This window comes from Nomascus leucogenys, chromosome 7b, assembly GCF_006542625.1.
Source record: "Nomascus leucogenys isolate Asia chromosome 7b, Asia_NLE_v1, whole genome shotgun sequence".
Classification (NCBI taxonomy): domain Eukaryota; kingdom Metazoa; phylum Chordata; class Mammalia; order Primates; family Hylobatidae; genus Nomascus; species Nomascus leucogenys.
In genome coordinates, this window is record NC_044387.1 from 46,510,318 (window position 1) to 46,536,865 (window position 26,548).

The 26,548-nt window shown below is 49.8% G+C and overlaps 2 protein-coding genes across 4 annotated transcripts in view; both read left to right on the forward strand.

The window, feature by feature from the left end:
* The first annotated feature begins 12,207 nt into the window (after positions 1-12,207).
* The window catches only part of GNB1L (G protein subunit beta 1 like), a 67,091-nt gene continuing 52,750 nt past the window's right edge, over positions 12,208-26,548 (forward strand). Inside the window, exons 1-2 of the mRNA XM_030815855.1 lie at positions 12,208-12,315; positions 12,597-12,693. The gene's annotated coding sequence lies outside the window, so the exon portion shown is untranslated. The remainder of the gene's footprint in view (positions 12,316-12,596; positions 12,694-26,548) is intronic.
* Positions 12,239-16,889, forward strand: RTL10 (retrotransposon Gag like 10). 3 transcript variants are annotated; one of them, XM_030815852.1, is made up of 3 exons: positions 12,239-12,315; positions 12,597-12,693; positions 14,649-16,889. In XM_030815852.1, the coding sequence occupies exon 3, from the start codon at positions 14,874-14,876 to the stop codon at positions 15,924-15,926; it is 1,053 nt and encodes a 350-aa protein (XP_030671712.1). In that variant the 5' UTR covers positions 12,239-12,315; positions 12,597-12,693; positions 14,649-14,873; the 3' UTR covers positions 15,927-16,889. The 3 variants fall into 3 exon arrangements, with proteins under 3 accessions (XP_030671712.1, XP_030671713.1, XP_030671714.1); XM_030815854.1 differs by having other exon boundaries at positions 12,295-12,476; XM_030815853.1 differs by having other exon boundaries at positions 12,288-12,693.

Consider the following 26,548-nt stretch of genomic DNA (forward strand, 5'->3'; position numbering starts at 1 on the left):
AAAAAAAAAAAAAAAAAGATAGCTTGGCAATCCCCCCAACTGGGAAATTACACAACACATTCTAAATAACATAAGAATCAAAGACAAACTCATACGAGAAATTGGAAAATATTTTGAATTAAATGACAATGAAAAAAATAACACATCAGTATTTCTAGAATGTAGCTAAGGCAGTGGTTGAAGGAAAATTTATAGCTTTAAATACTTATGTTGAAAAAGAAGAAAGGTTTACAATCTATGCCTTAAGCAACCTCCTTAAGAAACCAGAAAAAGGGCAGGGCGCAGTGGCTCACGCCTGTAATCCCAGGCCTTTGGGAAGCCAAGGCGGGCAGATCACAAGGTCAAGGAGATTGAGACCATCCTGGCTAACATGGTGAAATCCCGTCTCTATTAAAAACACAAAAAAAATTAGCTGGGCGTGGTGGTGGGCGCCTGTAGTTCCAGCTACTTGGGAGGCCGAGGCAGGAGAATGGCATGAACCCCAGAGGTGAAGGTTGCAGTGAGCCGAGAATAAGCCACTGCACTCCAGCCTGGGTGGCAGAGTGAGACTGTGTCTCAAAAAAAACAAAAAACAAAAACAAACAAACCAAAAAAAACAAAAACAAACAGGAAAAGAAGTTCAAATTAAAACCAAAGTTAATAGAAGGATGGAAATAAATATAAAAGTGGAAATCAATAAAATAGGAAACAAATAATGGAGAAAACCAGTAAGGTAAAATGTTGGTTACTTAAAAATAAAAAGCCATAAAATTACCTATATCAAAGGTGAAAGAGGAAATACTGCTACAGAGACTACAGGCATTAAAAGGAGAATAAATCAGTATGAACAAATTTAGTTCACTAAATTTGAAAATTTAGATGAACTAGACAGATTCCTTAATTTACACAAGCAGCAGCAGAAAACATGAATACCTCTATATCTATTAAAATAATTAAATTCTATCCCATAAAGAAAACTCCAGGCCCAGATGGTTTCATTGGTTAATTTGATCAAACATTTAAGGAAGAGATAATGCCAATATTACACCAATTATTTAGGAAAACAGAGAAGGGAGAAACACCTCCAAACTGATTTTATGAGGCCAGCATCATCCCTCAAGAATACAGACGCAAAAGTCCTTAACACTTAACAAAACGTGAACAAATTGTACTTAGCAACACGTACAAAGCATTCATTATGACCACGTGGAATTTATCCCAGGAATACAAGACTATTTCACAGCCAACATTTAATCAACGTAATTTATCACATTAACAGAATGACAAAGAAAAATACTGTGATCATATCAACAGAGAAAGAGCATTTGACCGAATTCAACACCCATTTATGAAAAAATAAAACTCTCTAGGAACTAAAATGAAAAGGAAACTCACTCAACCTGATAAAAAGACATTTAGGAGAAACATCTACAGCTTACGCTGTACTTAACTGTGAAAGACCAAACACTCTTAAGATCAGGAACATGTCAAGGACGCCCACTCACACCACTTTCACTGAACATTGTCACTGACGGACCTCGCCACTGACATAGGCAAAAAAATCCTGTATAGATATGTATGCATATGTGTACACATCATATGTACATTATAGGTAAATCAGTATGCAAATGTCATATACAAATGAACATATATATATGAAAGAAAGAAGCACAATTGTTTTTAATTGTAGATGACACAATCATGGACATGGAAACTCCTAAGGAATCTATAAACAACTACTAGACCTAATACGTGAACTTAGCAGGAGCTCAAGGGAAAATGTCAAATCTATTTTTGTATACTAGCTATGAACAACCAGAAAGTGAAATTTAAAACAATTTAAATGGACAAATAATGACACATACCCATGGGGTACATAGTGATGTTTCAATACATACAATGTGTGGTGATCAGATCCGGGTCAACCAGCTTATCCATCATCTCTAGCGCTTATCATTTCTTTGCGTTGGGGAACATTTGCTATCCTCCTCCTAGCTATTTGAAACTATAAATTTTTGTTAACTGCAGTCATCCTACAATGGTGTAGAACACTAGAACGTATTCCTCCCATCTAGCTGGAATTTTGTATCCTTCAACACGTCTCTCTCTCTCCCTCCCTTCCCCCAGCTCTAATGGCCTCTGTTCTACTTTTGACTAATGTGAGATCATTTTTTTTTACCTTCCACATATGAGTGAGGACATGTGGTGGTTAAAAGTAGCATTTACAGTAGCATCAAAAAACATAAAATGTGTAGGGATAAATTTAATAAAATATGCCCAAACCTATGCACTGCAAACTATAAACATTCCTGAAAGAAATTAATGAAGACCTAAGGTCGGGCACGGTGGCTCATGCCTGTAATCCCAGCACTTTGGGAGGCCGAGGCAAGCAGATCACTTGAGTCCAGGAGTTCAGGACCAGCCTGGACAACATGGTAAGACCCCATCTCTATTAAAAATACAAAAATTGCACATATACACCATGGAATACTATGCAGCCATAAAACATGATGAGTTCGTGTCCTTTGTAGGGACATGGATGAAACTGGAAAACATCATTCTCAGTAAACTATCGCAAGGACAAAAAACCAAACACCGCATGTTCTCTCTCATAGGTGGGAATTGAACAATGAGAACTCATGGACACAGGAAGGGGAACATCACACTCCGGGGACTGTTGTGGGGTGGGGGGAGGGGGGAGGGACAGCATTAGGAGATACACCTAATGCTAAATGACGAGTTAATGGGTGCAGGAAATCAACATGGCACATGGATACATATGTAACAAACCTGCACATTGTGCACATGTACCCTAAAACCCTAAAGTATAATAAAAAAAAAATAAACATGCTAAAATAAACAACAACAACAAAAAAATACAAAAATTAGCTAGGCATGGTGGCACATGCCTGTAGTCCCAGCTACTTGGGAGGCTGAGGCAGGAGGATCATTTGAGCCTGTGATGTGGAGGTTGCAGTAAGCCAAGATTGTGCTACTGCACTCCGGCCTGGGCAACAGAGTGAGACCCTGTCTCAAAAAAAAAAAAAAAAGAAAAAAGAAAAGAAATTAATGAAGACCTAAATCAATGAAGAGATGTAATCTGTTCAAGGATTGAAAGATGAGATATTGTTAAGATGTTCTATGTCCCCAAATTTATAGATTCAACAAAATCTTAATCAAAATCCCATGAGCAATTGTCAGGCTGATTATTTTTACAGAAATTCACAGGTTGATTACAAAGTTTACATGGATGTGCAGAAGAACTAGAATGGCCAAAACAATTTTGAAAAGGGAAAACAGAGTTGGAGGACTTACACTATCTGATTTCAAGTGTTACTATAAACCTATCACTTTGTTTATAGAGACAGAGTCTTGCTATGTTGCCCAGGACGGTCTCAAATTCCTGGCCTTAAGTGATTCTCCCACCTTGGCCTCCCAAAGATTACAGTCATGAGCATTGTGCCTGGCCAGCTACAATCATGAATACGGTATGCTTTGGGCCTGAGGACAAAGATCAATGGAACACAATAGGGGTGGGGAAGTAGATCTGCACAAATATAGTATCTGGATTTTAACAAGAGTGACAAGGTGATTCAATGGAGAAGAGGACAGTCCTTTTAACAAATGGTGCTAAAACAATGGGATGTCCATAAGGAGAAAACAAACTTTGACTCACATCACATGAAAATCAATGCAAAATACACTACAGACCTGCATGTAGAAGTGAAAATAATAGAACTTCCAAAACTAAACAGAAGAAAACCTTCATAACGTTCAGGTAGCAAAGCTTCTTAGGGCACAAAAAGCACTGGCATCCAAATGTAAAAGTTTTGCTCTTCAAAAGGGCACATCAAGAAAGCGAGTAGGCAAGTGACAGATTAGGAAAGAGTGTTTGCAATATTTACATCTGACAAGACTTTTATTCAGAATATATGCAAAAACTCTTGGCCGGGCATGGTGGCCCACACCTGTAATCCCAGCACTTTGGGGAGGCTGAGATGGGTGGATCACTTGAAGTCAGGAGTTCGAGAGCAACCTGGCCAACATGGTGAAACCCCGTCTTTACTAAAAAATTATCTGGGTGTGGTGGCGCACACTTGTAATCCAAGCTACTCAGGAGACTGAGGCAGGAGAATAGCCTGAACCTGGGAGGCGGAGGTTGCAGTGACCCAAGATCGCGCCCCTGCACTCCAGCCTGGGAGACACAGCAAGACGCAACAAACAAAACAAAACACCCCCCAAAGCTCTTGCAAATTAATAGAAGGTGAAAAACAACCACATAAAATCATGGACATCATTAGTTACCAGGGAAATGCAAATCAAAACTACAATGAGATACCACTCCATTCCTGCCAGAATGATTAAAATTTAAAAGATTGACAATAGCAAGTGTGGTGAGGATGTGGAACAACTGACAACTGGAATGCACATACAATGCTGCAGGAAAGATGAGAGTTTCAGCTACTGTGAAACGCTCTTGGCAGTTTCTTCTTCTTCTTCTTTTTTTTTTTTTTTTTTTGAGATGGAGTTTCACTCTCTCACCCAGGTTGGAGTGCAGTGGTGCGATCTCAGCTCACTGCAACCTCCACCTCCTGGGTTCAAGCAATTCTCCTGCCTCAGCCTCCCGAGTAGCTGGGACTACAGGCGTGCGCCACCATGCCCAGCTAATTTTTATATTTTTTAATAGAGACAGGGTTTCACCATGTTCACCAGGATAGTCTCGATCTCTTGACCTCGTGATCTGCCCGGACTTGGCCTCCCAAAGTGCTGGGATTACAGGCATGCGCCACTGTGCCTGGTGGGCAGTTTCTTATAAAGTTGAGTTAAATATATTGGCTGGGCACGGTGGCTCATGCCTGTAATCCCAGCACTTAGGGAGGCCAAGGTAGGTGGATCACCTGAGGTCAGGAGTTCGAGACCAGCCTGGCCAACATGGTGAAACCCCCAGCTCTACTAAAAATACAAAAAGTAGCTGGTCATGGTGGCAGATGCCTGTAATCCTAGTTACTCAAGAGGCTGGGGCAAGAGAATTGCTTGAACCCAGAAGGCAGAGGTTGCAGTGGGCTGAGATTGCGCCACTGCACTCCAGCTTGGGCTACAGACTCTGTCTCAAAATAAAATAAATAAATAAATAAATAAATAAATAAATAAATAAATAAAGTTAAATATATGCACCTACCCTATGATCCAGCAAGTCCACTCCTAGATATTCACCCAGAAGTAATGAAACCTTAGGTGAACAAAAAGAACTTGTTGAAGAATGCTCAGAGCAGCTTTATTCATAATAGTTCCAAACCAGAAATCACAAGAATGTCCATCAATAAGAGAACAGGGACCTGGCACGGTGGATCACACTTGTAGTCCCAGCACTTTGGGAGGCTGAGGCGTGCAAATCACTTGAGACCAGGAGTTCGAGACTGGCCTTGGCAACAAGCAAGACCCCATCTCTACAAAAAATTAAAGAGACAGAGAGAGAGAATGGACAGACAAACTGTAGTCATGCAATGAGACGCTACACAGCACTCAGAACAAATGAGATTTACTATCACACTGTGCTTAAGAAAAACAAAAACAAAAAAACAAATGAGATACATGTGACCGCAACATTGATGAATCTTGCAAATGCTGTATTGACTGGAAAAGGCCAGACTCAAGAGTCTATACTGTAGCATTCCATGTGAGAAGTTCCAGAGTGAGCAAAATCAAGCGACGGAGTAGAAATCAGAATGGTGCCTGTGAGGAACGGGCCTGTGGGTACTTTCAGGGAATAGAGTGTTCCATAGCTTATTCGTATGTGGCAGTGGTCTGCACATACAAAAGTCATGAAACCCTGCTGTTAAGATCTGTGCATTCTGGGAGTCTTTCCAAACCTATTCTGGTTTGGGAGGCTGCCTGATAACATTTTTTAAAAATATGAAAGATCTGTGCCTTCCATTGTAGTAAATCTTACCTCAATTTTGTTGTTCATACCTGAGACTTAAGTCTTACCTCAATTAAAAAAATAAAAATAAAAAAGAATGGAGTGAGTTCCACCTCTACAAAAATTTAAAAAATTAGCCAGGCATGGTGGTGCACACCTGTGGTCCCCACTACTCAGGAGGCTGAGGCAGGAGAATCACTTGAGCCCAGGAGTTTGGGGCTGCAGTGAGCTATGATCGTGCCACTATACTCAGCCTGGGCAACAGATATCCTGCCTTTAAAAAAATTGTTTTTTAATTAAAATAAAACTAAAGAATGGAAGGAAACCCACAAAGAGAACACTGGTTTCTAAGGGATGAAACACAAACAGCCCCAGGGTCACCAGGCTTGGGTGCCCAGCCACCTCCCTGCCCTGGCTAAGATGGAAGGGTGTCTGAAGTATCCAAAGGAGTCAAGTAGGGTGCAGCCCCACCAGCAGGGCAGGAAGGAGACTCCTTTCTGGGAATGACACTGGGGCCTCTGATGGACACGAAAGGATTCAGTTCCACATTTTTTTTTTTTTTGAGACAGGGTCTCACTCTTGCACAGGCTGGAGTGCAGTGGCACAGTCATAGCTCACTGAAGCCCCAAACCTCCTGGACTCAAGCAGTCCTTCTGCCTCAGCGTCCTGAGTAGCTGAGGCCACAGGTGCACAACACCATGCCCAGCTAATTTTTAAATTTGTTTTAGAGATGGGCTCTCGCTATGTTGTCCAGTCTAGTCTCGAATTCCTGGGTTCAAGCAATCCTCCTACCCCAGCCTCCCAAAGTGCTGGGATTACAGGAGGATTTAAGCCACCACACATGGCCTAAAATCATTTAAAAATATATACATTGAAGCCGGGTGTGGTGGCTCACACCTATAATCCCAATACTTTGGGAGGCCAAGGTGGGAGGATTGCTTGAGCCCAGGGCTTTGGGACCAGCCTGGGCAGCATAGGGAGACCCTGTCTCTACAGAAAAAGAAAAAAGTGCCAATGTGGTGGCACACACTGTTGTTGCAGCTGCTCGGGAGACTGTGGAGGTAGGATCACTTGAGCCCAGGAATTGAGGCTGCAGCGAGCTGTGTCCAGGCTGGGTGATGGAGCGAGACCCCTATCTCAATAAAAAAAGAAAAAAGAAAAAATGTAGGCCGGGCGCGGTGGCTCACACTTGTAATCCCAGCACTTTGGGAGGCCGAGGCGGGCGGATCATGAGGTCAGGAGATCGAGACCACGGTGAAACCCCATCTCTACTAAAAATACAAAAAAATTAGCCGGGCGTGGTGGCGGGCGCCTGTAGTCCCAGCTACTCAGAGAGGCTGAGGCAGGAGAATGGCGTGAACCTGGGAGGCAGAGCTTGCAGTGAGCTGAGATTGCGCCACTGCACTCCAGCCTGGGCAACAGAGCGAGACTCCGTCTCAAAAAAAAAAAAAGAAAAAATGTATACATTGAAATCAATGTAATACACCACATTATTAGAAAGAAGGGGAAAAAACACATGATCATCTCAACTGATACAGAAAAAGCATTTGACAAAATTCAACACCTTTTCATGATAAAAATACTAAATAAACGAGGAACAGAAAGACACTTCCTCAATATGATAAAGCCCATACATGAAAAACCCACAGCCAACATCACACTCAATGGTGAACGACTGAAAGCTTTTCCCCAAAGATCAGCAACAGGGCAAAGATACCTGCTTTTGCCACTTCTGTTCAAGATAGTACTGAAAGTCCTAGCCAGAGCAATTAGACAAGAAAATAAAAGGCATCCACATTGGATAGGGAGCAAAATTATCTTTTTTCACCAATGACATGATCGTATAGCGATTCTATAAAAACACAGTTAGAATAATTAACAAATTCAGCAAAGTTGTCAAATACAAAATCAACACACAGAAATCAGTTGCATTTCTATATAGTACTAGCAGTGAACACTTCATGAAGAAAATTAGCAGTTTCATTTAAATAGCATCAAAAAGAATAAAATACGTAGGAATTAACCAAGCAGGTGAAAGACTTGTACACAGAAAACTACAAAATACTGTTGAAAGAAATTAAAGAAGACATAATTAAATGGAAAGACATCCTGTGTTCAATTATATCCATTTAAAGACAAAATTAAGGCCGGGCGCGGTGGCTCACGCCTGTAATCCTAGCACTTTGGGAGGCCAAGACGGGCGGATCACAAGGTCAAGAGATCGAGACCATCCTGGCTAACACGGTGAAACCCCGTCTCTACTAAAAATACAAAAAATTAGCCGGGCGTGGTGGCGGCCACCTGTAGTCCCAGCTACTCAGGAGGCTGAGGCAGGAGAACGGCATAAACCTGGGAGGCGGAGGTTGCAGTGAGCCGAGATCGCGCCACTGCACTCCAGCCTGCGCGACAGAGCGAGACTCCGTCTCAAAAAAATAAATAAATAAAATAAAAAATTAAAAAAAGAAAAAAGAAAAAAGAAAGAAAGATAAAACTCTAAAATTCATATGGAATCTCTAGGAACTCCTAATAGCCAAAACCATCTTGAAAAAGAACAAACTTAGAGGCTTCTCACTTCCTGATTTCAAAATTTACAACAAAGCCACAGTAATCAAGACTGTGTAGTTTGAACACTGTACTTTCCTGAAAAAAGAAAGACAGACATACAGACCAATGGAACAGACTAGAGAGCCTGGAAATAAACCCTTGCATATATGGTCAAATGATTCTCAACAAGGGTACCAAGATAGGGAAAGGATAGTCTTTTCAACAAATCATGCTGGGACATCTGGATATTCATATGCAAAAGAATGAAGCTGGATCCCTACCTAACACCGTATATAAAAATGAACTCAAAATGGGTCAAAGTCCTAAATATAAAGACCTAAACCTATAAAACTTAGAAGAAAACATAGGGCAAAACTTCATAGCATTGGATTTGGCAATGATTTAGATATAACACCATCACTATCACCAACATATAGACAAATCAGACTTGGAAATTAATGAAATTAATTTAGTGAAATTAAGTTAATGACATTTTAATGAAAATGAAAAACTTCTGTGTATCAAAAGACACTATCAACAGAGTGAAAAGGCAGCCTACGGAGAAATACTTGCAAATGATATATCTGACAAGAGATTAGTATCCAGAATATCTAGAAAAATCTTACAACTCAACAATAAAAATAAAAATCCAATGAAAAGTGGGCATAGGACTTGAATAGCCATTTCTCCAGTGAAGATATACAAATGGCCAGTAACAGGAAAAGATGCTCAATCTCACTAGTCATTAGAGAAATGCAAATTAAAATCACAACGGGACACTACTTCATACTGTTTAGGATGGCTATTGGAAAAAAAAAAAAAAAAAAAACAAAAGAGAAGGTAACCAAGTGTTGGTGAGGATGTGGAGAAGTTGGAACTCCTGTGCACTGTTGCTGGGAATGTCAAATGGTTCACTTGCTATGGAAAAGTTTGGCAATCTCTCAAAAAGCCAAACAAAATATTAGCGTATCATTCAGCAATTTCACTCTTATGTACTGAAAGCAGGGACTCAAACATATACTTGTACACTAATGTTCATAGCAGCATTATTCACAATAGCCAAAAGGTGAAAACAACCCAAGTGTCAATCAACAAATGAATAAAATGTGGTCAATGTGTACAACAGAATATTATACAGCCTTAAAAAGGAAGTTCTGACACATGCTACGATGTGGATGAACCTTGAAAACATGTTGAGTGAAATAATCCAGTCACAAAATTATAGATAAATACTGTATGATTCCACTTACATGAGGTACCTAGAGTAATTAAATTCACAGAGACAGGATATAGAATGATGGTTACCAGGGGTTGGGAGTGGGAGGGGGAAGAGGAGTTAATGTTCTGGAGTGATGAGAAAGTTCTAGAAATAAATAGTGATCACTGGATATACAACAGTATGAATGTACTTAATGCTCCTGAACTGTATACCTAAAAATGGCTAAAATGGTAAATGTTACTATATTTTACCACAATAAAAACATAGTCATATGTCACTTAACTATGGGGATACATTCTGAGAAATGTGTCGCTAGGTGATTTTGTCATGGAGGGATCCTCATAGAGTAACTTATACAAACTAAGATGATAGAGCCTACTACACACCTAGGCTGTATGGTAAGGCCTATTGCTCCTGGGCTACAAACTTGCACAGTGACTCTACTGAACAATGTAGGCAATTATGACACAGCGGTATTAGTGCACCTAATCATAGCAAAGGTACGGTAAAGGTACAGTGCAAAAAATAAAAAATGGAACTGGTTAGGGCACTTGCCATGAATAGAGGTGCAGGACTGGAAGTTGCTGTGGGTGTGAGTGTTGAGTGAATGTGAAGGCCTAAGACATTATTGTACACTACTTTAGACTTTATAAACACTGTACACTTAGGCTGCACCACATTTATATTAAACATTTTCCTTTTTTTTGAGACGGAGTCTCACTCTATTGCCCAGGCTGGAGTGCAGTGGCACAATCTCAGCTCACTGCAACCTCTGCCTCCTGGGTTCAAGTGATTCTCCTGCCTCAGCCTCCCAAGTAGCCGGGATTACAGGCGCATACCACCACACCCGGCTAATTTTTTGTATTTTTGGTAGAGACAGGGTTTCACCATGTTGGCCAGGCTGGTCTCAAACTCCTGACCTCAATGAGCTGCCCACCCTCAAATGGGCCACCCGCCTCGGGCTCCCAAAATGCTGGGATTACAGGCATGAGCCTCCACAGCACCCAGCCTAAAAATTTTCTTTCTTCAATAATAAAGTAACTATTGCTTACTAGATGACCAGTTACATATGTGGCCCCTTGTTGACCAAAACGTTGTTATGCGGTGCATGACTGTTATACACAGGAGAGGGCCTGAAAGCAAAAAAAAAATTTGGACCAAAAAAGGCCTTTTCTGGCTCAGTTGGATTCATTTCTTGCACAGGCCCACTGCCCACTCTGCTGATGGGCGCTGAGCTGTAGACTGAGCTGCCTTGCGGCTGAATTTGTGGGAACGCCCACCTTTCCCTTGAGGGAGGAAGTTTAAATTATCAGGTCAATTAGGAAAGATACAACCGAAAAAAATCCAAGTTTCATTCCCACTTCAAGGAGGCGTTTCCTGGCTCGGTGCCACTTTTATTATTTTTGGCCCAGGCTGCTGAAAGCCCCACAGACCCAGGGAAGGTACAATGTGATCTTTGATTCGCGTTTCAGGGATCAAAGTGAGAGAGTTTGGGTGTAAATGCAGATAACATTTCAGAGAGCTTTCATGAAAGGAGTCACTGGACCAGGGCAGAAAGGGAGCTGGTGTGTTACGTGTGTGTTCCCCTTGAGAAGCGTCACCTTCCGGTGAATCCGGCTGCCTGCCCGTGGCCCCAAGGACTCCTGGCCTGCATCCAGGTCCTTGGCCCACAGGCATCAGATCCTGAGCTGGGGGGCCTGCAGCCTCTCCCACCTCTTCTCTAGGCACCGTGAAGCCGAGGAGAGGTGGCGAGGGGCGGCTCGTGCAAGTGAGAAGAGCACCACTTCATCCTCACCTATCTTGTCCCCGGATCTGGGTGCTGACTCGGCAGGCTTGGGCTGGGCACGGCCCTGTGGTGAGGCCTTGGTAGCCTGCCCTCGCTGTCCTCTCCGGGTCCAACCTCGGCCTGAGTCGGGAAGCACACACTTATACCCACAACAAGGAGGCCCAGAGGCCCTGCCTGCAGCCCCCAGGTATGCAGGTAGAAGGTCCTCTCGGACTGCCTGCCCCCTGCCTCTGACGCCCGGCCTGCAGCTACGTCGAACCGGGCCCTAACGAGGTTCCCGGCACTGGCAATGAGTGATGAGCGGCACTCCGCGGGTACGCCGTTCCAGGGCGCTCACGAAGCCCAGCAGCCTCGCTATGCCCACATCCACCCCGACACCTGCAGCCCCCAGGCTTAGCCCGGCCCCGCAGCACCCCAGTGTCTGGCTGACGCCAGGGCAGTAACTGCGAACTGAAGCCGCATCGGCCCCTCGGTCTACGCCACAGCCGGGTGCAGATTTCCCGGATCTGAGGGACCGCCGGGCACCACCCGCTGGGGATCATGAGGGGCAGCTTTGGCCCGACCGTCCCGCGCCTGTACACGCGGCCCCACCTGATCCCGTGGCACTTGGCGCGGCGTGGGAATGGGCGCACTCTCCCATCACCCACCGCGCGGCGCTACCGCGCCAGCAGGGACCGGGAGCGCCTGCGAGGCAGCTACCACACGGCACACAGCGCAGGCGCGGCCGGGATGGGAGGTGCGCGTGGAGCGTGCTGGGAGCATGCGCGGCGGCCGCGCGCACGCTGGGGGCGTGGCTGCGCGATGTAATCGGGTCCTGGACGCTGCGCGGCGCTCCTCCGAGCAGGCGTTGCCGACTCCGGCAAGAGGGTCAGTGTGGAGGCGGGAGCCCGGGCGACCGGCTTGGAACTCCGTGCACGCGGGCCTGGAGCTGCGCCCCTCCGTCTTTTCCCGACTTCTGATCCTCAGAGGGGCACTCGGAGCCTCAGCCTGGGTCGCAGTGCCTTCGGTCTGCGGGCCTCAGTTTCTCGGTCCGCGCCGGGGGTTTGTGGGGGCACCTGGAGACATTTGGGCCGTTCTCGCAGTCTCGGGAGGTCGCACCCGCGCCTTGCCTGGCCTCACGGCGGCCGATCTCGTTCTCCACTTTCTAGGTGGCGCTTGGACTCTCGCCCTCGGAGGGAGGCCCGTCCCACGGTCTCTGGCTACGGATCCCTGGACCCTCTTCGCGGGCAATTCGCGTAGCCTCAGGTGGGTGGGCTTCTTGTTGCCGTGGGCCTTGTGAGCTCGTATTTCCTGCATGGCGGTTGCTGGGGGGCGGGCGGTGCAGTCGTCTGCACTCAGCTTGCTTTAAGGCTTTGGTCAGGTTTTGTTCTTGGGGCCCCTGGGTCTCCCCAGAGGAGAGAACGGCTCCAGCGTTCCAGGTGCTGCCCTTGGCCTTGTGGGGGCAAACACACATGCGCCGTGGTACCTGCCCCTTTAGGATAGTGCTGTCCAGTCTAGAAGGGCCGAAAGTCTTCTATGCCAGGCAGTGTGGGGAGAAAAGTAGGGGGACCCAACAGACTGATAGGCGTGGGAGGGCTAAGGTTCTCAAAATGGTGAGAGTGCGGCCCAGGGTTAGGAAGGCTCAGGCCCGGAGCAGGCCTGGCTGGCTGGTGCAGGGAAGCCTTCTCCCAGACTGCAGGGGACACAGGTGCGCAAGTGAGTGGGCAGGGTGGGGGACTGGGAAGAAGGGAAGGCAGAGATCTGGGTAGCACACTGTGGCTCCTGGGCATGGGGTGTGGTCATTGTGGGCAACCTGGATACCTAACCTTGGCTGGTGGTGGGAGCTGGGCCCTGGATCGGGGTCACTGCTTTTTTAGAGCTCAGTAAGGGACTGGACTGGACTCAACTCACGTCCAGGCCTTAGTATAATCCTGCAGTAAGGTGGGAAGCCAGGGTCATGGGCTGGGCTTTCAGGTGAAGACTCCCCCAGAGGGGGGTCAGACCTGAGGGATTCCAGAGTGTTTGGGTGGTGGAGGTAGGGCCAGTGGCCCTGGCAGGTTCTAGTGCTGCAGGCCACCCTGGGAGGTCCTTGGAGGAACTCACCCTGAGGGGGCATGGCCAGCAGACAGGAGATCTGGGATGAAGGTGTGTGCAGGCCTTGTGCTCCCAGTGAGCTGGTGGAGTTTGTGTGCGGGGTGAAGCAGAGAGTTTCCTGGAGGTCGTGAGTGGGCCTCCGTTTGCAGAGAGACTGGGGAGGGGGCTAGATAGAGTTAGGCTGTAGAGTGTGAGAGCCCTACAGGAGGGCTTCTTGCACTGGAGTAGAACTAGCTGCTGGCTGTGGAGCCTCCTAGGTGACTGCTGCTTGGAGAAGGAGGGGCAGGTCCAGCCATCAGACTGGGACTCCCCAGACCCTGGGCACAAGTGACTGGAGTGGCGGGAGCAGACACAGCAAGTGGGGTTCCAGGATTTTACAATGGGGGGCTGGGATGCTCTGCTGTGGCTGGGATGGGGACTGTGGAAAGGTGGTGTTTGGGGGTGGGGGTGGCATTGCCTGCAGGAGGCACTCAGTTGTGAGAGGTGAATTTGGAAAGCATGTGAGGTCAGGAGGGAGCAGATAATAGCAGGCTCACTGCTCTGTCGGGGCTGCAGGTAGGACCTGCTGTGTGCCTGGTGCTGGGATGTAAAAGAGCCTAATGATGACGCAGTCTGTGCGTTGTTCAGAGTTTTGGGGGCGGCTACAGCCTGCTCAGCAGACAAATGTAGTTTATAATCGCGTGCTGTATAGAAGTTAAGCCTGTGGTCTCTCCAGCCACTTTCTGCTGCTTCCACCACTTATGGGTTGGTGTGTGGCTGCAGACAAGTTACTTCACCACCGTGTGTCTCAAAGACAAGGCTAGTACCAACCTCCTGTGGGGGAGGTGGCACAAATGGGGCACTCAGTGAAAGGTTGCTACTATTGCTATCCTGAAATTCCCTGACAGTTCTGATCTGGCCCCTTTTCTTCTGAAATTGACAGCAGCTGTCATTCTGCCTTGCCCTTGCAATGTCATAGGCAGCATTTGCCCACCTCAGACCTCCCAGGCCAGCCCCCTGGGCCCCTCCTTCAACTCAGAGCTCGTAGTTGGGTACCAGAGGGTTGCCCGCTTGCAGCCTCTTCCCACCAGTCCAGTGGGTGATGGTTAGGCCTAGTTCCTGCTCTTCCCCACCTTGTCTTTGGACAGATTGCCTCGGATGATGGCCTGCGACTGACAGTCTCTCAGCTCTTCTCAGCTCTCCTGAGGCTGCAGCTGTCAGCTCCCTGATCCTCAGCACTTGCCTGGACCAGTGCGGGTCTGCCACGCCCTGTTCAGCCATCCCTGTCCTGTTGTGTCGTGCAAGCCACGTCCGTCCACACCCCCACCACCCACCAGTGCTGGCTCTCCTCTCTTCTCCCCTCTGCTCCCAGCATGCCTCGTGGCCGGTGCCGTCAGCAGGGCCCTCGCATTCCCATCTGGGCAGCCACCAATTATGCCAACGCACATCCATGGCAGCAGATGGACCAGGCGTCTCCTGGGGTGGCATACACCCCCCTTGTGGATCCCTGGATTGAGCGGCCCTGCTGTGGGGACACCGTGTGTGTGCGAACAACCATGGAGCAGAAGAGCACAGCTAGTGGCGCTTGTGGCGGTAAACCTGCAGAAAGGGGTCCCCTAGCTGGGCGCATGCCCAGCTCCCGACCCCACAGGGTGGACTTCTGCTGGGTGCCAGGCTCAGACCCAGGCACCTTTGATGGCTCCCCGTGGCTACTGGACCGCTTCTTGGCCCAACTGGGCGATTACATGTCCTTCCACTTTGAGCACTATCAGGACAACATCAGCCGTGTCTGCGAGATCCTCAGGCGCCTAACAGGCCGAGCCCGGGCCTGGGCAGCTCCCTACCTTGATGGGGATCTGCCCCTGCCTGACGATTACGAGCTCTTCTGCCAGGATCTCAAGGAAGTTGTTCAAGACCCAAACAGTTTTGCCGAGTACCATGCCGTGGTTCCCTGTCCCCTGCCCCTGGCCTCCAGCCAGCTGCCAGTGGCCCCTCAGCTGCCTGTGGTGAGGCAATACTTAGCTAGGTTCTTAGAGGGCCTGGCACTCGACATGGGTACTGCCCCCAGGTCTTTACCAGCCGCCATGGCCACCCCTACTGCGTCTGGGTCCAACTCTATATCCCCTGGGCCCAAGGAGCCCCCAGTCCTGCCCAGTTCTTCACGTAGCTCCAAGCCTGGTCCTGTGAAACCAGCCTCTTCCCAGCCAGAGGAGGCAGCCCCCACGCCTGTCCCTAGACTGTCGGAGTCAGCTAATCCTCCTGCCCAGAGACCAGACCCAGCTCATCCAGGAAGTCCAAAACCCCAGAAAACAGAGGAGGAGGTTTTGGAGACAGAGGGAGACCAGGAGGTGTCCTTAGGTACCCCACAGGAGGTGGTGGAGGCCCCGGAGACCCCAGGAGAGTCACCACTTTCTCCTGGGTTCTGAACACAGCCCAGGTGGGAACAATGCTTCCCCTCATGATAAAGTGGCCTGTGTGTCTTGAGAGCCCCATAGTCCCCAGTCAGAGCAGAGTGGTGTCCCCAGATGACTTTAGACCCCATAGCTGGGCAAGATGCGCTTGTTTTGGACTCTGTGCTGAGCAGAACCAGCTCCAACAACTCCAGCAGAACTTGACCTCCGCCCTGTGCCCTTTCCCTGCTGCTGGCTCTTGGCTGCATCCCTGCCCATCTCCTGGGAGTGCTGTCTCACCCAGGCCTGCTCTCACGAGGGGGTCGTTTTGTAGATCAGCTCTCAGCAGATACTTGCATCATCTTTGTCACCTCCACCCCCATAAAACACCCCCCTTGGTGTCTTCCACACTGGCTGTGACTGAACTGGGTCGGCCACGTCTGCCCTGCTGGGACCTTGTTCCTGTATGGGGTTTCTGTGTCTGTCCCCCTAGCCCCACCCTCTCTGCTTCCTGTGACTTCTGTCCCAGCTGGAATGTGAGGAAGGCTGCCTGGAGGAAGTGGCCACTTTGATTCTGCTGGATGAGTGGGATAGCATCTTGGCAGAGAATGATGTTTCCTGTGGGTTTACCAGCAGTTCTGGGCAGCTGGGAGGTTTGGATGCAGGAAGGTGGGATGCAAGCCCCTTGCCAGGCTCAGCTGCAGGCATTCCCCCTTTGTGTGTTAACGCTCTAGCTCTAGTCGTGCCTGGTGTTCTGAAGCAGGCTCCTCTTCCCTGCCGCTGCGCTGCCGTCCCCTGCTCACTCCGCACTCGCATGCATGGCGGATTCAGCACTTAAGCCCTGGTGTGTAAATGACTTGGATCTCCCTCCTGGCAGACGGTGACCCTCAGCACAGGGGCTCTATCTTAGTCAGCTCTGTAGCCTGGTACACAATTGGTGCTCATTAAACACGTGTTGGATTACTGGCTGAGCCTGTGGTGCAATGGCTGCCTACCAGCGAGTCTTTGTTTCCTATTCTGTCAGGAGCAGAGGCCTGGCCATGAGCATTCCAGGTCAGCATTGCAGCTGTGGTTTCCAGCAGGGGCTTTGAGGGTCCAAGGGTCTGATCGAAGAAGCTGGGTGGGGCTGAGTAGGTGGGGGTGGGTGGCTCTGCAGGTGGAGAACTGATTTCTGAGAGCTGTAGGTGAAGTGAGGACCAGGCAGCAGTCCAGAGCTGTGAGGCCCCAGGTCCAGAGGATTGGAATGAAGAAAGACCTGTTCCACACAAGGAGGGGTTTTCTAGTGGAAGCTGAGCTTGGAAGCTCCTGGAGCCAAGTTTACCACAGGATGGGCAGGTACAGCCGCCCAGTGTGTGCAGTATGTGCCCACTCTGGTGCTTGGACAAGAAGTTCAAGTCCCTTTCAGGTTTACAATTGTGAAAACAACAAAACAACACCTTCCTGAAAAGTAGGAAGAAAAAGCAGAAATGTGAATTGGAAATACAGCCAACTATTTTAGGAAAAACTAATTAGCAAGCATCTGATTAAACTTATTCAGAAACTGGCCGGGCATGGTGTCTCACACCTGTAATCCCAGCATTTTGGGAGGCCGAGGTGGGTGGATCACCTGAGGTCAGGAGTTCAAGACCAGCCTGACCAACATGGAGAAACCCGTCTCTACTAAAAATACAAAATTAGCCGAGTGTGGTGGTGCATGCCTGTAATCTCAGCTACTTGGGAGGCTGAGGCAGGAGAATCGCTTGAACCCAGGAGGCAGAGGTTGCGGTGAGCCAAGATCATGCCGTTGCACTCCAGCCTGGGCAACAAGAGTGAAACTCTGTCTCAAAAAAAACCCAAAAAACAAAAAAAACCTCATTTAGAAAAACGGAAATTGGTGGGATTATTTTATGGTAACTGTCACTAAAAAAGGCTCTGGGTTCAGATGGTTTTATGTGTGAGTTATTTCAGGGCACAGATACCTTGTAGATAAAACAACTGGAAACCTTGGAAATAGGTGGGAAGCTATTTTTAGAAAGCGGGTATAGCCCTGGTAGCAAAGCACGTGAGCTGGCAGAAGAAACCCATGTTCAGTCTTGATTCTGGTCAGATGTGGGAAGTCCCTGGACGTCCTGGCCCAGCCCCCTGCTTCTGTGCCAGGTCACACAGCTGCCCTCCGTCCAATGGCTCAGGCCCCAGCCCCCCTTTTGTGGGTCGGGTCAGACTGCTCCCCGATGCCTGCCTCCAGTGCACTGTGGCCTGGCTCGCCTGTGGGTCTGGCAGTAGAACCCAGAGCTGCTCTCTAGGATGGATAGCCTAGTCACCCAGCTGACCCTTACCCTGTCCCACAGGCTTCTGGACAGGCCACCTTCCCCATCTCCCTTTAGTGGACCTGAAGTGAATCCTCCAGCCTAGGATTGCTGCCTTCTCTTCTGAACCCTGTCCTATTGGGGCTTTGGGGCTTTTCTGCCCTTGGGACCCAGGCAGCTCCTGGGGGGGTGTGAGTTATGGTCTGCCATGTGTCTGAGGGCCAGTCATGTAGCATCCACCTAGGCAGGCTTGAGAGTCCATGGGAGAGTCCAGGTGACCTGGTTTTTAATTAAAACAGGTCCTGTTTATTGTGGTTGGGCTCTCCCCAGAAAGGAAGGCAGGGCCTGGAAGTGGTGATGTCCAGGTTTCCTGCACAGGTAGGGTGGAGGCAACGATGGACTCTGGCATGGCCTTCCAGACAGACAGTGCACAAACAGCCCCTTTCAGAGTGGCTTTGTTGCCAGCTGCTGCAGCACCTGCTTTCAGACAGATGATGACCAAGCTGCTTTCCTGCTCGGGGAAGGAGGCGTACCAAGGGCCAGGAGAGGAGGCACTCTCCCTGGGTGGTTTTTCTCTCCTGGCCCCCACACACTGGCAGACCCGAAGGCGGGGTGCGCAGGAGCCACAGAGCCTGGCAAGGTTGGCTGGATGTGCTCAGGGACAGGCCATGGTGCTGGCTCTGCTTTCTAATCATGGTGTCTGTCCTTCACTTCCCTTGGAAATACCCAGAGATTTTATTTCCTGAAGATAGGACATGATGGGTCCTTTGAGATGGTATTTAAAGTAACTGTCTCCAAGGAAAACTTTAAAATAGGAAGTACTACGGATAAGGTGCTATGGGATATTGGAATATTTTATAAAGCCACAATAGTTAAAGCAGTTAGATGTTGTGGACAGATGAGCAGAGAATAGAGAACTTTGAAACAGGGCCAAATAAATACAGAAATTTAGTACCCTCGTTTCCAATTAACGAGGGTAAAATGGATTATTCAGTAAAAGCAGTTGGCCCTCTGGAAAATAGTAAAGCCATGTACGTGCCTCTTTATGCCAGTAGATATTCCAGATTAAAGATTTCAATGTTAAAATTATGAAAGTACTAGAGAGAAATATGGGTGAATTTTTTTTTTTTTTTTTTTTTTTTTTTTTTGCCTATGATTCCAGGATTTTAAAAGTTTTAGATGCCCAGAGTTGTGGAGGTATGGAGAAGTGGGCCTTCTCATACTATTGGTGAGAATATACAATATTATAATTTGACCACGTAACAATTCTAGGCACATACATGCTGTGACTACTTGCTAGGTGCATGAAGGCTCTTGCCAGGGATGGTCATGGTTCAGTGCCACTATGTGGGGGTTTAGAGCAGGGACTGGAGGTTGGCCTTGCCTCCTCTCCTGCCCTCATGAGCTGAGGGTCCTTACCTGACCTTTTTGAGCTGTGATCACAGTTTTTCCTCATGGGGTGGTTAGAAGAGTTGAATGAGAATGGTGCCCATGCAGTGCCTTGGCTGGGGTCTGGGCCCTCTGACACCCACCTCATGGGTGTCACTGTTTTTTGAACAGCAGAACTGGAAAAGCCTGAAGATCCACCAATAAAGGAGCAAGGCAAATAAAGCTGTTACCCTGCAGGATCAGTCAGCATGAGCCAGATTGTGCCGCAGTAACAAAGATCTCCAACAGCGCAGTGGCTACAGTTGGCACTGCTTATTTCTTGCTCGCACCTGTGGGCCACCATGGCTGGGGCCTGTCAGACCTGTGCTGACGAGGGCCTACCTGGACGTATTTCTCCACACTCACTGAGGCAGGGGAAAGGCCACAGCATGCCACAAGTAATGTGTGTCACCCCACTTCCATTTTCATGCCCAAAGGAAGCCACAGAGCCACACCTGAGTTCCACAGGACGGCAGCAGCTGATCATCCTGTGGGCTGGGGTGCTCAGTATGGAGAAGTACGAGCAGCCACCCAGCGTGGGGCTGGTTGGTGCTGCTGAGGATGGGAGGATGGGAGGGGCCTGCATCCATCCCAGGGCAACATACCTGTTTGTCTGCTGGGGCTGCCCGAGAAAGGACCGCAGGCTGGGGGGCTTAAACAACAGACATTTCCTCATGATTCTGGAGCTAGAAGCCTGAGATCAAGGTGTGGGCAGGGTTGGTTTCTCCTGAGGCCTCGCTCCTTGGCCTGCAGATAGCCACCTTCTTGCCGTGTCCCTGTCTGTGTCTGTGTCCTAATCTCTCATAAGGTCACTAGTCTATTGGATCAGGGCCCACCCTCATGACCTCATTTAACCCTGAATTACCTCTTTAAAGACTATGTCTTCAAATATAAGTACTAGGGGTTAGGACTTGAACATAAAAATATTGAAGGGACATAGTTCTGCCCACAGTGGTGCCCACAATAGGCTTCTCTGGTTTCGTCTTTGCTGTTCCTGGCAGCGCTATCTTGGGCAGGCTTCTGCGGTCTCCACATGCCTGTGTGCAGAGTCCCCCAGGCCCTGGGTTCTGGGGCCCATACTGAGGAGTGCGGATGGCCAAGCCTTGGCTCTTCAGTAGGCAGTGCCCAGTTGTGCTGTATGGGATGCTGTTTCTCACTTAAGAAATCTTTCCCTACCTGGGGGTACAAAGGCATTATCCTGTATTCCCAGGTTGTAACTTTCTGCCTTTGACATTCAACTTTGAGTCCACCTGTAAGTGTAACTGTGGCAGAAGGGAGGGGTCTGCTGTCATCCTTGATAGCCTGTGATGAGCAGAGCCCCTCTGCCGACCGCGATGCACATGTAATATGAGCAAGAAATAAATTTTTGATGTGTGAAGCCACTGAGTTTGGGGCTTGTGTTTTCCACAGCATAACCTATTATGTCCTGACCAACAGGGGATCCCATTTCACATTTTTCCATAGGGCACCAGCCTGCCTCAGCATCAGCTGCTGGATGCAGCAACTCACAGCCTGGCCACAGCCACCCATGAGCTGTGCCTAGCCTACCCGCCTGCTCTCTGGTCTGATCTGTCCCTTACTAGTTATTCTAGCTTTTAAGTCTTGATTATGTCATAGGGAAACCCTCCATGTCCCCATTCTTCAAGTTGTCTTGGCAAGTTTTAAAACACATTGGATCACAAATGCAGAGGCAGCGAGGATGGCGCCATGGCCCTTGCCCAGCTCCAGTAATGTTCACACTCTCCTGGTGCAGGCCTCGGGGGTGCCTTGTCGCTGGACAGCCTGGCCAAGCCTGCTCTCCAGGATGGCAGGGCCCGTTGCTCCCTTAGTTTTTCTTTGGGCTACATCATCTCTGTTACAGGGACACAGTGGGTGGGGGCTGGCCAGGGAAGAGCCCAGGCCTGTGGGGTGTTCTCATTGGCCCACTCCTTTCCTCCTGGCCTCAGGGACCACCCCCAGCACAGGGCTGGGGCCTGTGGGTGGTGGGTGCTCATGCACTTGCCACATTCTTCTGTGACCCCATTGGCAGGGCTGCCAGCTGGGTGCACAGGACATCTGACTCCCCTGCCCCCTGCTGTGCCTGTGCTGCCCACCTCACCTCTGTGAGCACTGCAGGGGACTGGGGAGTGTTTGTGGGTTGTGGAGTCAGGGCTCTTTATTCACAGGCTGTGCATAGGGGGGCCCCTCAGTGAGGGGTCCACCTGCAGCACCCACAGGGCAGAGCGAGTGGGAGGCTGGCCTCTGTCCTCATTCACTTGTCTGTGGATGTGGGCAAGCACATTGCTGGCATGCATGTGTAAGCATGTGCACAGCTGACTGCATGCAGCTGGGTGGTCGGGAGTTGATGAGACATACACCTGGCCACACCACCACCTGTGTGTGATAGGGGACCTCCCCTTTCCACCCAAGGTGGCCTCCACCACAGGAGGAGCCACATAGGCAAGTCCCTGTCAGAAAGTGTCAGCCCCAGCTTGCTTAGGGACCCCTCCTCCAGCTCCGACCAAGTTTCCAGGGCACATCCCCATCCCCTAGGCCAGGGGCACCAGCCCCAGGGGATCGGTCCCCATCCTGCACCCTCTGTGAGTGTTGTCTCTCTCCCTGATGGGATCGGCAGCTGGCCTACATGAACCAGGCCTCTGAGCAGAGGCTGAACTGGTGCACGGGAATGTCACGCTTCCTGTAAAGCAGCGAGCTTTTCCGTGTGTTCACCCAGGGCAAAAAGGCCGGTCCCCTCTGCTGGCTGGGTTCCTGCCTCTGCCCGTAAGTGCCTGGGGCAGGCTGGCTAACAATGCCCAAGTCAGGCTTCCTTCCTCCCATCTTACCAGGCTCCTGGGACCCGCTCCTGGGGCGACAGACATCCCCAGCCACAGCGTGAGATGCCTGCTCACAGAGAGACCCCACCTGCCCATCCTGCCTGCCTCTGCAGCCTGGTGGCTCCTCACGCTGGCATTTCCTCTTGGCTCAGCTGAGGCAGCCCGTGTCCCAGTGCAAAGGAGAAGTCTGACTTGCAGCTTCAGCGCCTGCCTGGCGCCCCTGCTGACTGTGGGGCCGGCCAGCAGGTCACTCCTCATGCTCCAGCCATGAGGCTTCCAGGCATCCCTAAGGAAGAAAACTAATCCATGTCCTTGTCTCCATGAGACCCACTCTCCCTGCCAGCATGATGGTTGGTGGCCACAAGGACCCAAAGTGCTGGCAGAGCACCCAGCAGGGACTGGCAGTGCCTCAGGGAAGAACAGGCTGCAGTGGGCTGTCTAGAGGAACTTGCTTGCCTCTGCTCGGGAACGAATCATGCCACTTGGGCGTGTCCCCAGCACAAGTGACTGATCTCTGGGACCCTCCCTCACATGCAGCAGGGCCTGTCTGGAAGGGGGCAGCACAGACCTGGTGGGGTTCAGTGTGTAGGCACCGTGCTGGGCCCCACCTGGCTCACTGCAGGCCAGGAGCCCTGGGTGGGGCACTGTGGATCTCAGTCTCTGGAGAAGTGCTGGTGGCCAGCCCTGGGGCACCTGGGCCACTGCCCCAAGTGAGGTGAGGTCAGTGCCGGCCCCTGGCCTGAGGCTGTGAATCTTGCTGGGGGGCAGCCATCCCCTAGGGGAGCAGGGTGGAGGTGCTTTGCCAGAGCAGAAGGCCCCTGTGGCAGAGCAAGTGACCATTTCTCTAGGATGGAGAAGAGACTCAGACCCAGAAGGGAGATGGGCGGCTGTCCTTCGTCGGGGCCTACAGGACTGCAGCACTCTCATCTCCACTATGGAAGTTGTGTCTACGGCTGGAATCTGAGTTCTGCTTTGCAGATTTGCCAGCTTACCAGTGCTCTGGGCAGCCAGGGCTCAGGTTCCCCTCCCTGCACTGAGCTGGTTCAGGGCTTTGTGGGCCTCAGGCCAAGCGGTCAGTCAGGGCCACTCCCTGAGACAGATATGCCTGACGCAGGCCTGGAGGTGCTTTCTTCTCCAAGGGAAGGAATTCTTGGGGGGCATACCTTATTCCCCGCCACAGAGGGTGACATCGGTCAGCCCTGGGAGGTGGGAAATGGCTGCGGTTGGGCTGTGCACTTGCTGCCCAGGGGGCGGTGCCTGGCTCCCCCTCGCCATCAGGCTGCTGGGCACCGGCCCTCCCTGCCTCCCCGGAATTCTTCCTGGGATCTGCATCTTTGAAGCCGCTGCCTCCCTGCCCGCCTGGGCGCTTCCAAAGGCGGATACTGACAGAGGATTCAATGAATCGAAGGTCGCCAGTCAGGGCGTTGACAGATGCCCAGCCGTGATACTATTTCTGATTTAATAACCGAATGGGAGGCTGGCCCTCTGTAATAATTAGGGCTAATTACTGAGGAGGTGTTGACAGACGGGCTGAGAGGAAACAAACTACCTTTATCCCGTGGCTTAGAGTCAGATTACCAGCCCGGTGCTATCTTCCCCTCAGAAAGTAGACGCTTCAATCACTCAGCGAGGCTTCAAAGGGGAACAGGGCCTGACAATGCACGGGATTTGGAAAGGAGCTATGAAGTGCGCCTTTGACTCCGAATCTCCAAACGGAGCCCCATTCCAGAAATGGTTTCTTTGTGAAGTTTGAGTTAGTGCTGGCAGACCTGTTTCCCGCGCTCAGGACAGGGAGCTGGCTGCAGTGGGAGTGGGCAGGTGAGGGCCATCGCCAGGGCTGTGGCTGGTGTGTGGCTAGCCTGAGCTGCTCAGGTCCTTCCCAGGCCAGGTGACACTAGCAGAGTCCTGGTATCTCTGGTAGCTGGCCCTGGTAGCCGTGGGTCCAAACAGGGAGGTGCAGCATGTTTTCATTGGCCCAGGGAGGGTTTCTGGTCCTTTGTGGTCGTGAGTGGCAGGTAACAGGATAGGGACCTCACCATCTGAGCAGGCTCATCCCTTCTCGTTTGCAGCTAGAGTGCAGCTTTTCTGCAGCCCTCCCTGGCAGGTCTGGCCTCCCTTGAAGGGGGATGTGTCCTTGGCATTATTTATGGCAGGACCACCTCTTGGGGGCCTGGGCATCACTCACCAGGCTGCTCCCACCCCCATCCTGGGCCGAGAGCCAAGGCCATGGAAGCAATCCTGGCCCCCGAGGCCTTGGTGGGCAGACAACATCAGTGACTGAGAAGGGTTGTTGGGAGCTAGTCTCTGATTGCCCCCACTGACTCCCTGCTGATCTCCCTGCATTTCAGAGATGGGGAAGGGTGTGCCTAGACCTCAGTTTCCTGGTTTGAAGCAGCAGCACTGAGACGTGTACCAGTGAACTGACCCGGATAGCCCAGGGCTCTGTGTCTGATGCAGCTTCTTGGAGTGGTGTGTGTGAGGCTTTTTGGGAGATCAAGGTCGCCGGCTGAGGCTGCAATGCAGGGGACAGTTCTGAGATTCTGGGCCTTACTGCTGTCTGTCCTCACCAGGAAGGCAGGGGATGACACTGAGGTCTCTGCTCAGGACAGGCCTGTCCAGGGAGCGCCTTTCTGGTTCCAGGTGTAGCCTGGGAGGTGCCCGATGAGCAGGAGGTGGGAGGGAGCCCATTCACCAGCCACCTGTGTGCCTGCCTCAGGCCTCATGGCCTTGGCTTCCTGTTCTTGCTGGCCTGGAGGACCAGCCAATTCAACGTCCTCCTGCTAGAATGGCTGTGCTACTTCATAGAGAAATTAGGTGGGCTGGGCTGGTGAAGGGCAACAGTGGTTAGGTCAGTGCTCTTTCTGTCCCCAGCTGGCTGGGGACACCTTCTGGAAGTAACAATGGTCGTAAAAGTCATCAGCTCATTTGCTTAACCGAATAACTACTAGCTTGTACCAGGGGGCACTGTTGATGAATTTATATTAGGGCAAAAATAAGATAGTAAATTATTTGGAATGGGAAAAGCATGTAAAAGTTGGCATTAAGTCTGTTTTGTTTATTTTAGAGGTAGGTCTCTTTAGCCTAGGCTGGAGTGCAGTAGTATGATCATAGCTCACTGCAGCCTTAACCTCCTGGGCTCAAGCGATCCTCCTGCTTCAGCCACCAAGATAGCTGGGACTATTGGCGGGCACCACCATAACTGGCCAATTTAAAAAAAAATTTTTTTTTTTTGTAGAGATGGGGGTCTTGCTATGTTGCCTAGGCTCAATAAGTCTGTTTAAGTCACCTTGAGTAGAGATAGAAATTGACTCCAAAGCCAGAAACAGGAATTGAGGTTTCATAATACATTAGTGTAAATTAAATACCATTAACTGTAACACAAGAAAAAATAGCACAAGAATCTTGTACAATATATTTTATTTGAAACATAACCTGCGAGACTGTGGCCAAGAGCAACGGTTGAGTGTGAACCTTGTGCACGGAGGCATTTCTGAGCCCTTTTTCCTGTCAGCATCTTGCTCTGCACATGACTAATGAACTAGGATGGATGCATTGTTAGTGACCGAAGTCCAGGCTTCATCCAGGGTTCCTGAATTTGCCCTAATGTCCTTTTCTGTTGCAGAATCCCATCCAGAACCCCACACTGCGTTTGCTCTCCTGTCTCCCTAGGCTCCTCTGGCCAGGACAACTTCTTAGACTTTCCTTGTTGATAACCTTAAGTTTTGAGGAGCACTGCTCAGGCTCCTGTAAAATGTTCCTCCACCGGGATTTGTTGTGTTCTTCTCGAGATTAGACTGAGCTTATGGGTTTTGGGAAGAAAAGCACAAAGGTTGAGTGCCATTCCTGGATGGATTTTCTTTTTCTTTCTTTCTTTCTTTTTTTTTTTTTTGAGATGGAGTTTCGCTTTTTCGCCCAGGCTGGAGTGCAATGGCACGATCTCGGCTCACTGCAATCTCTGCCTGTCAGGTTCAAGCGATTCTGCTGCCTCAGCCTCCCCAGTAGCTAGGATTACAGGCACGTGCCACCATGCCCGGCTAATTTTTGTATTTTTAGTAGAGACGGCGTTTCACCATGTTGGTCAGGCTGGCCTCGAACTCCTGACCTCAAGTGATCCACCGGCCTCGACCTCCCA

What these genes read in the sequence shown, in the direction of transcription:
- RTL10 (XM_030815852.1), top strand. Translation starts at nt 14,874, where the DNA reads ATGCCTCGTGGCCGGTGCCGTCAGCAGGGCCCTCGCATTCCCATCTGG.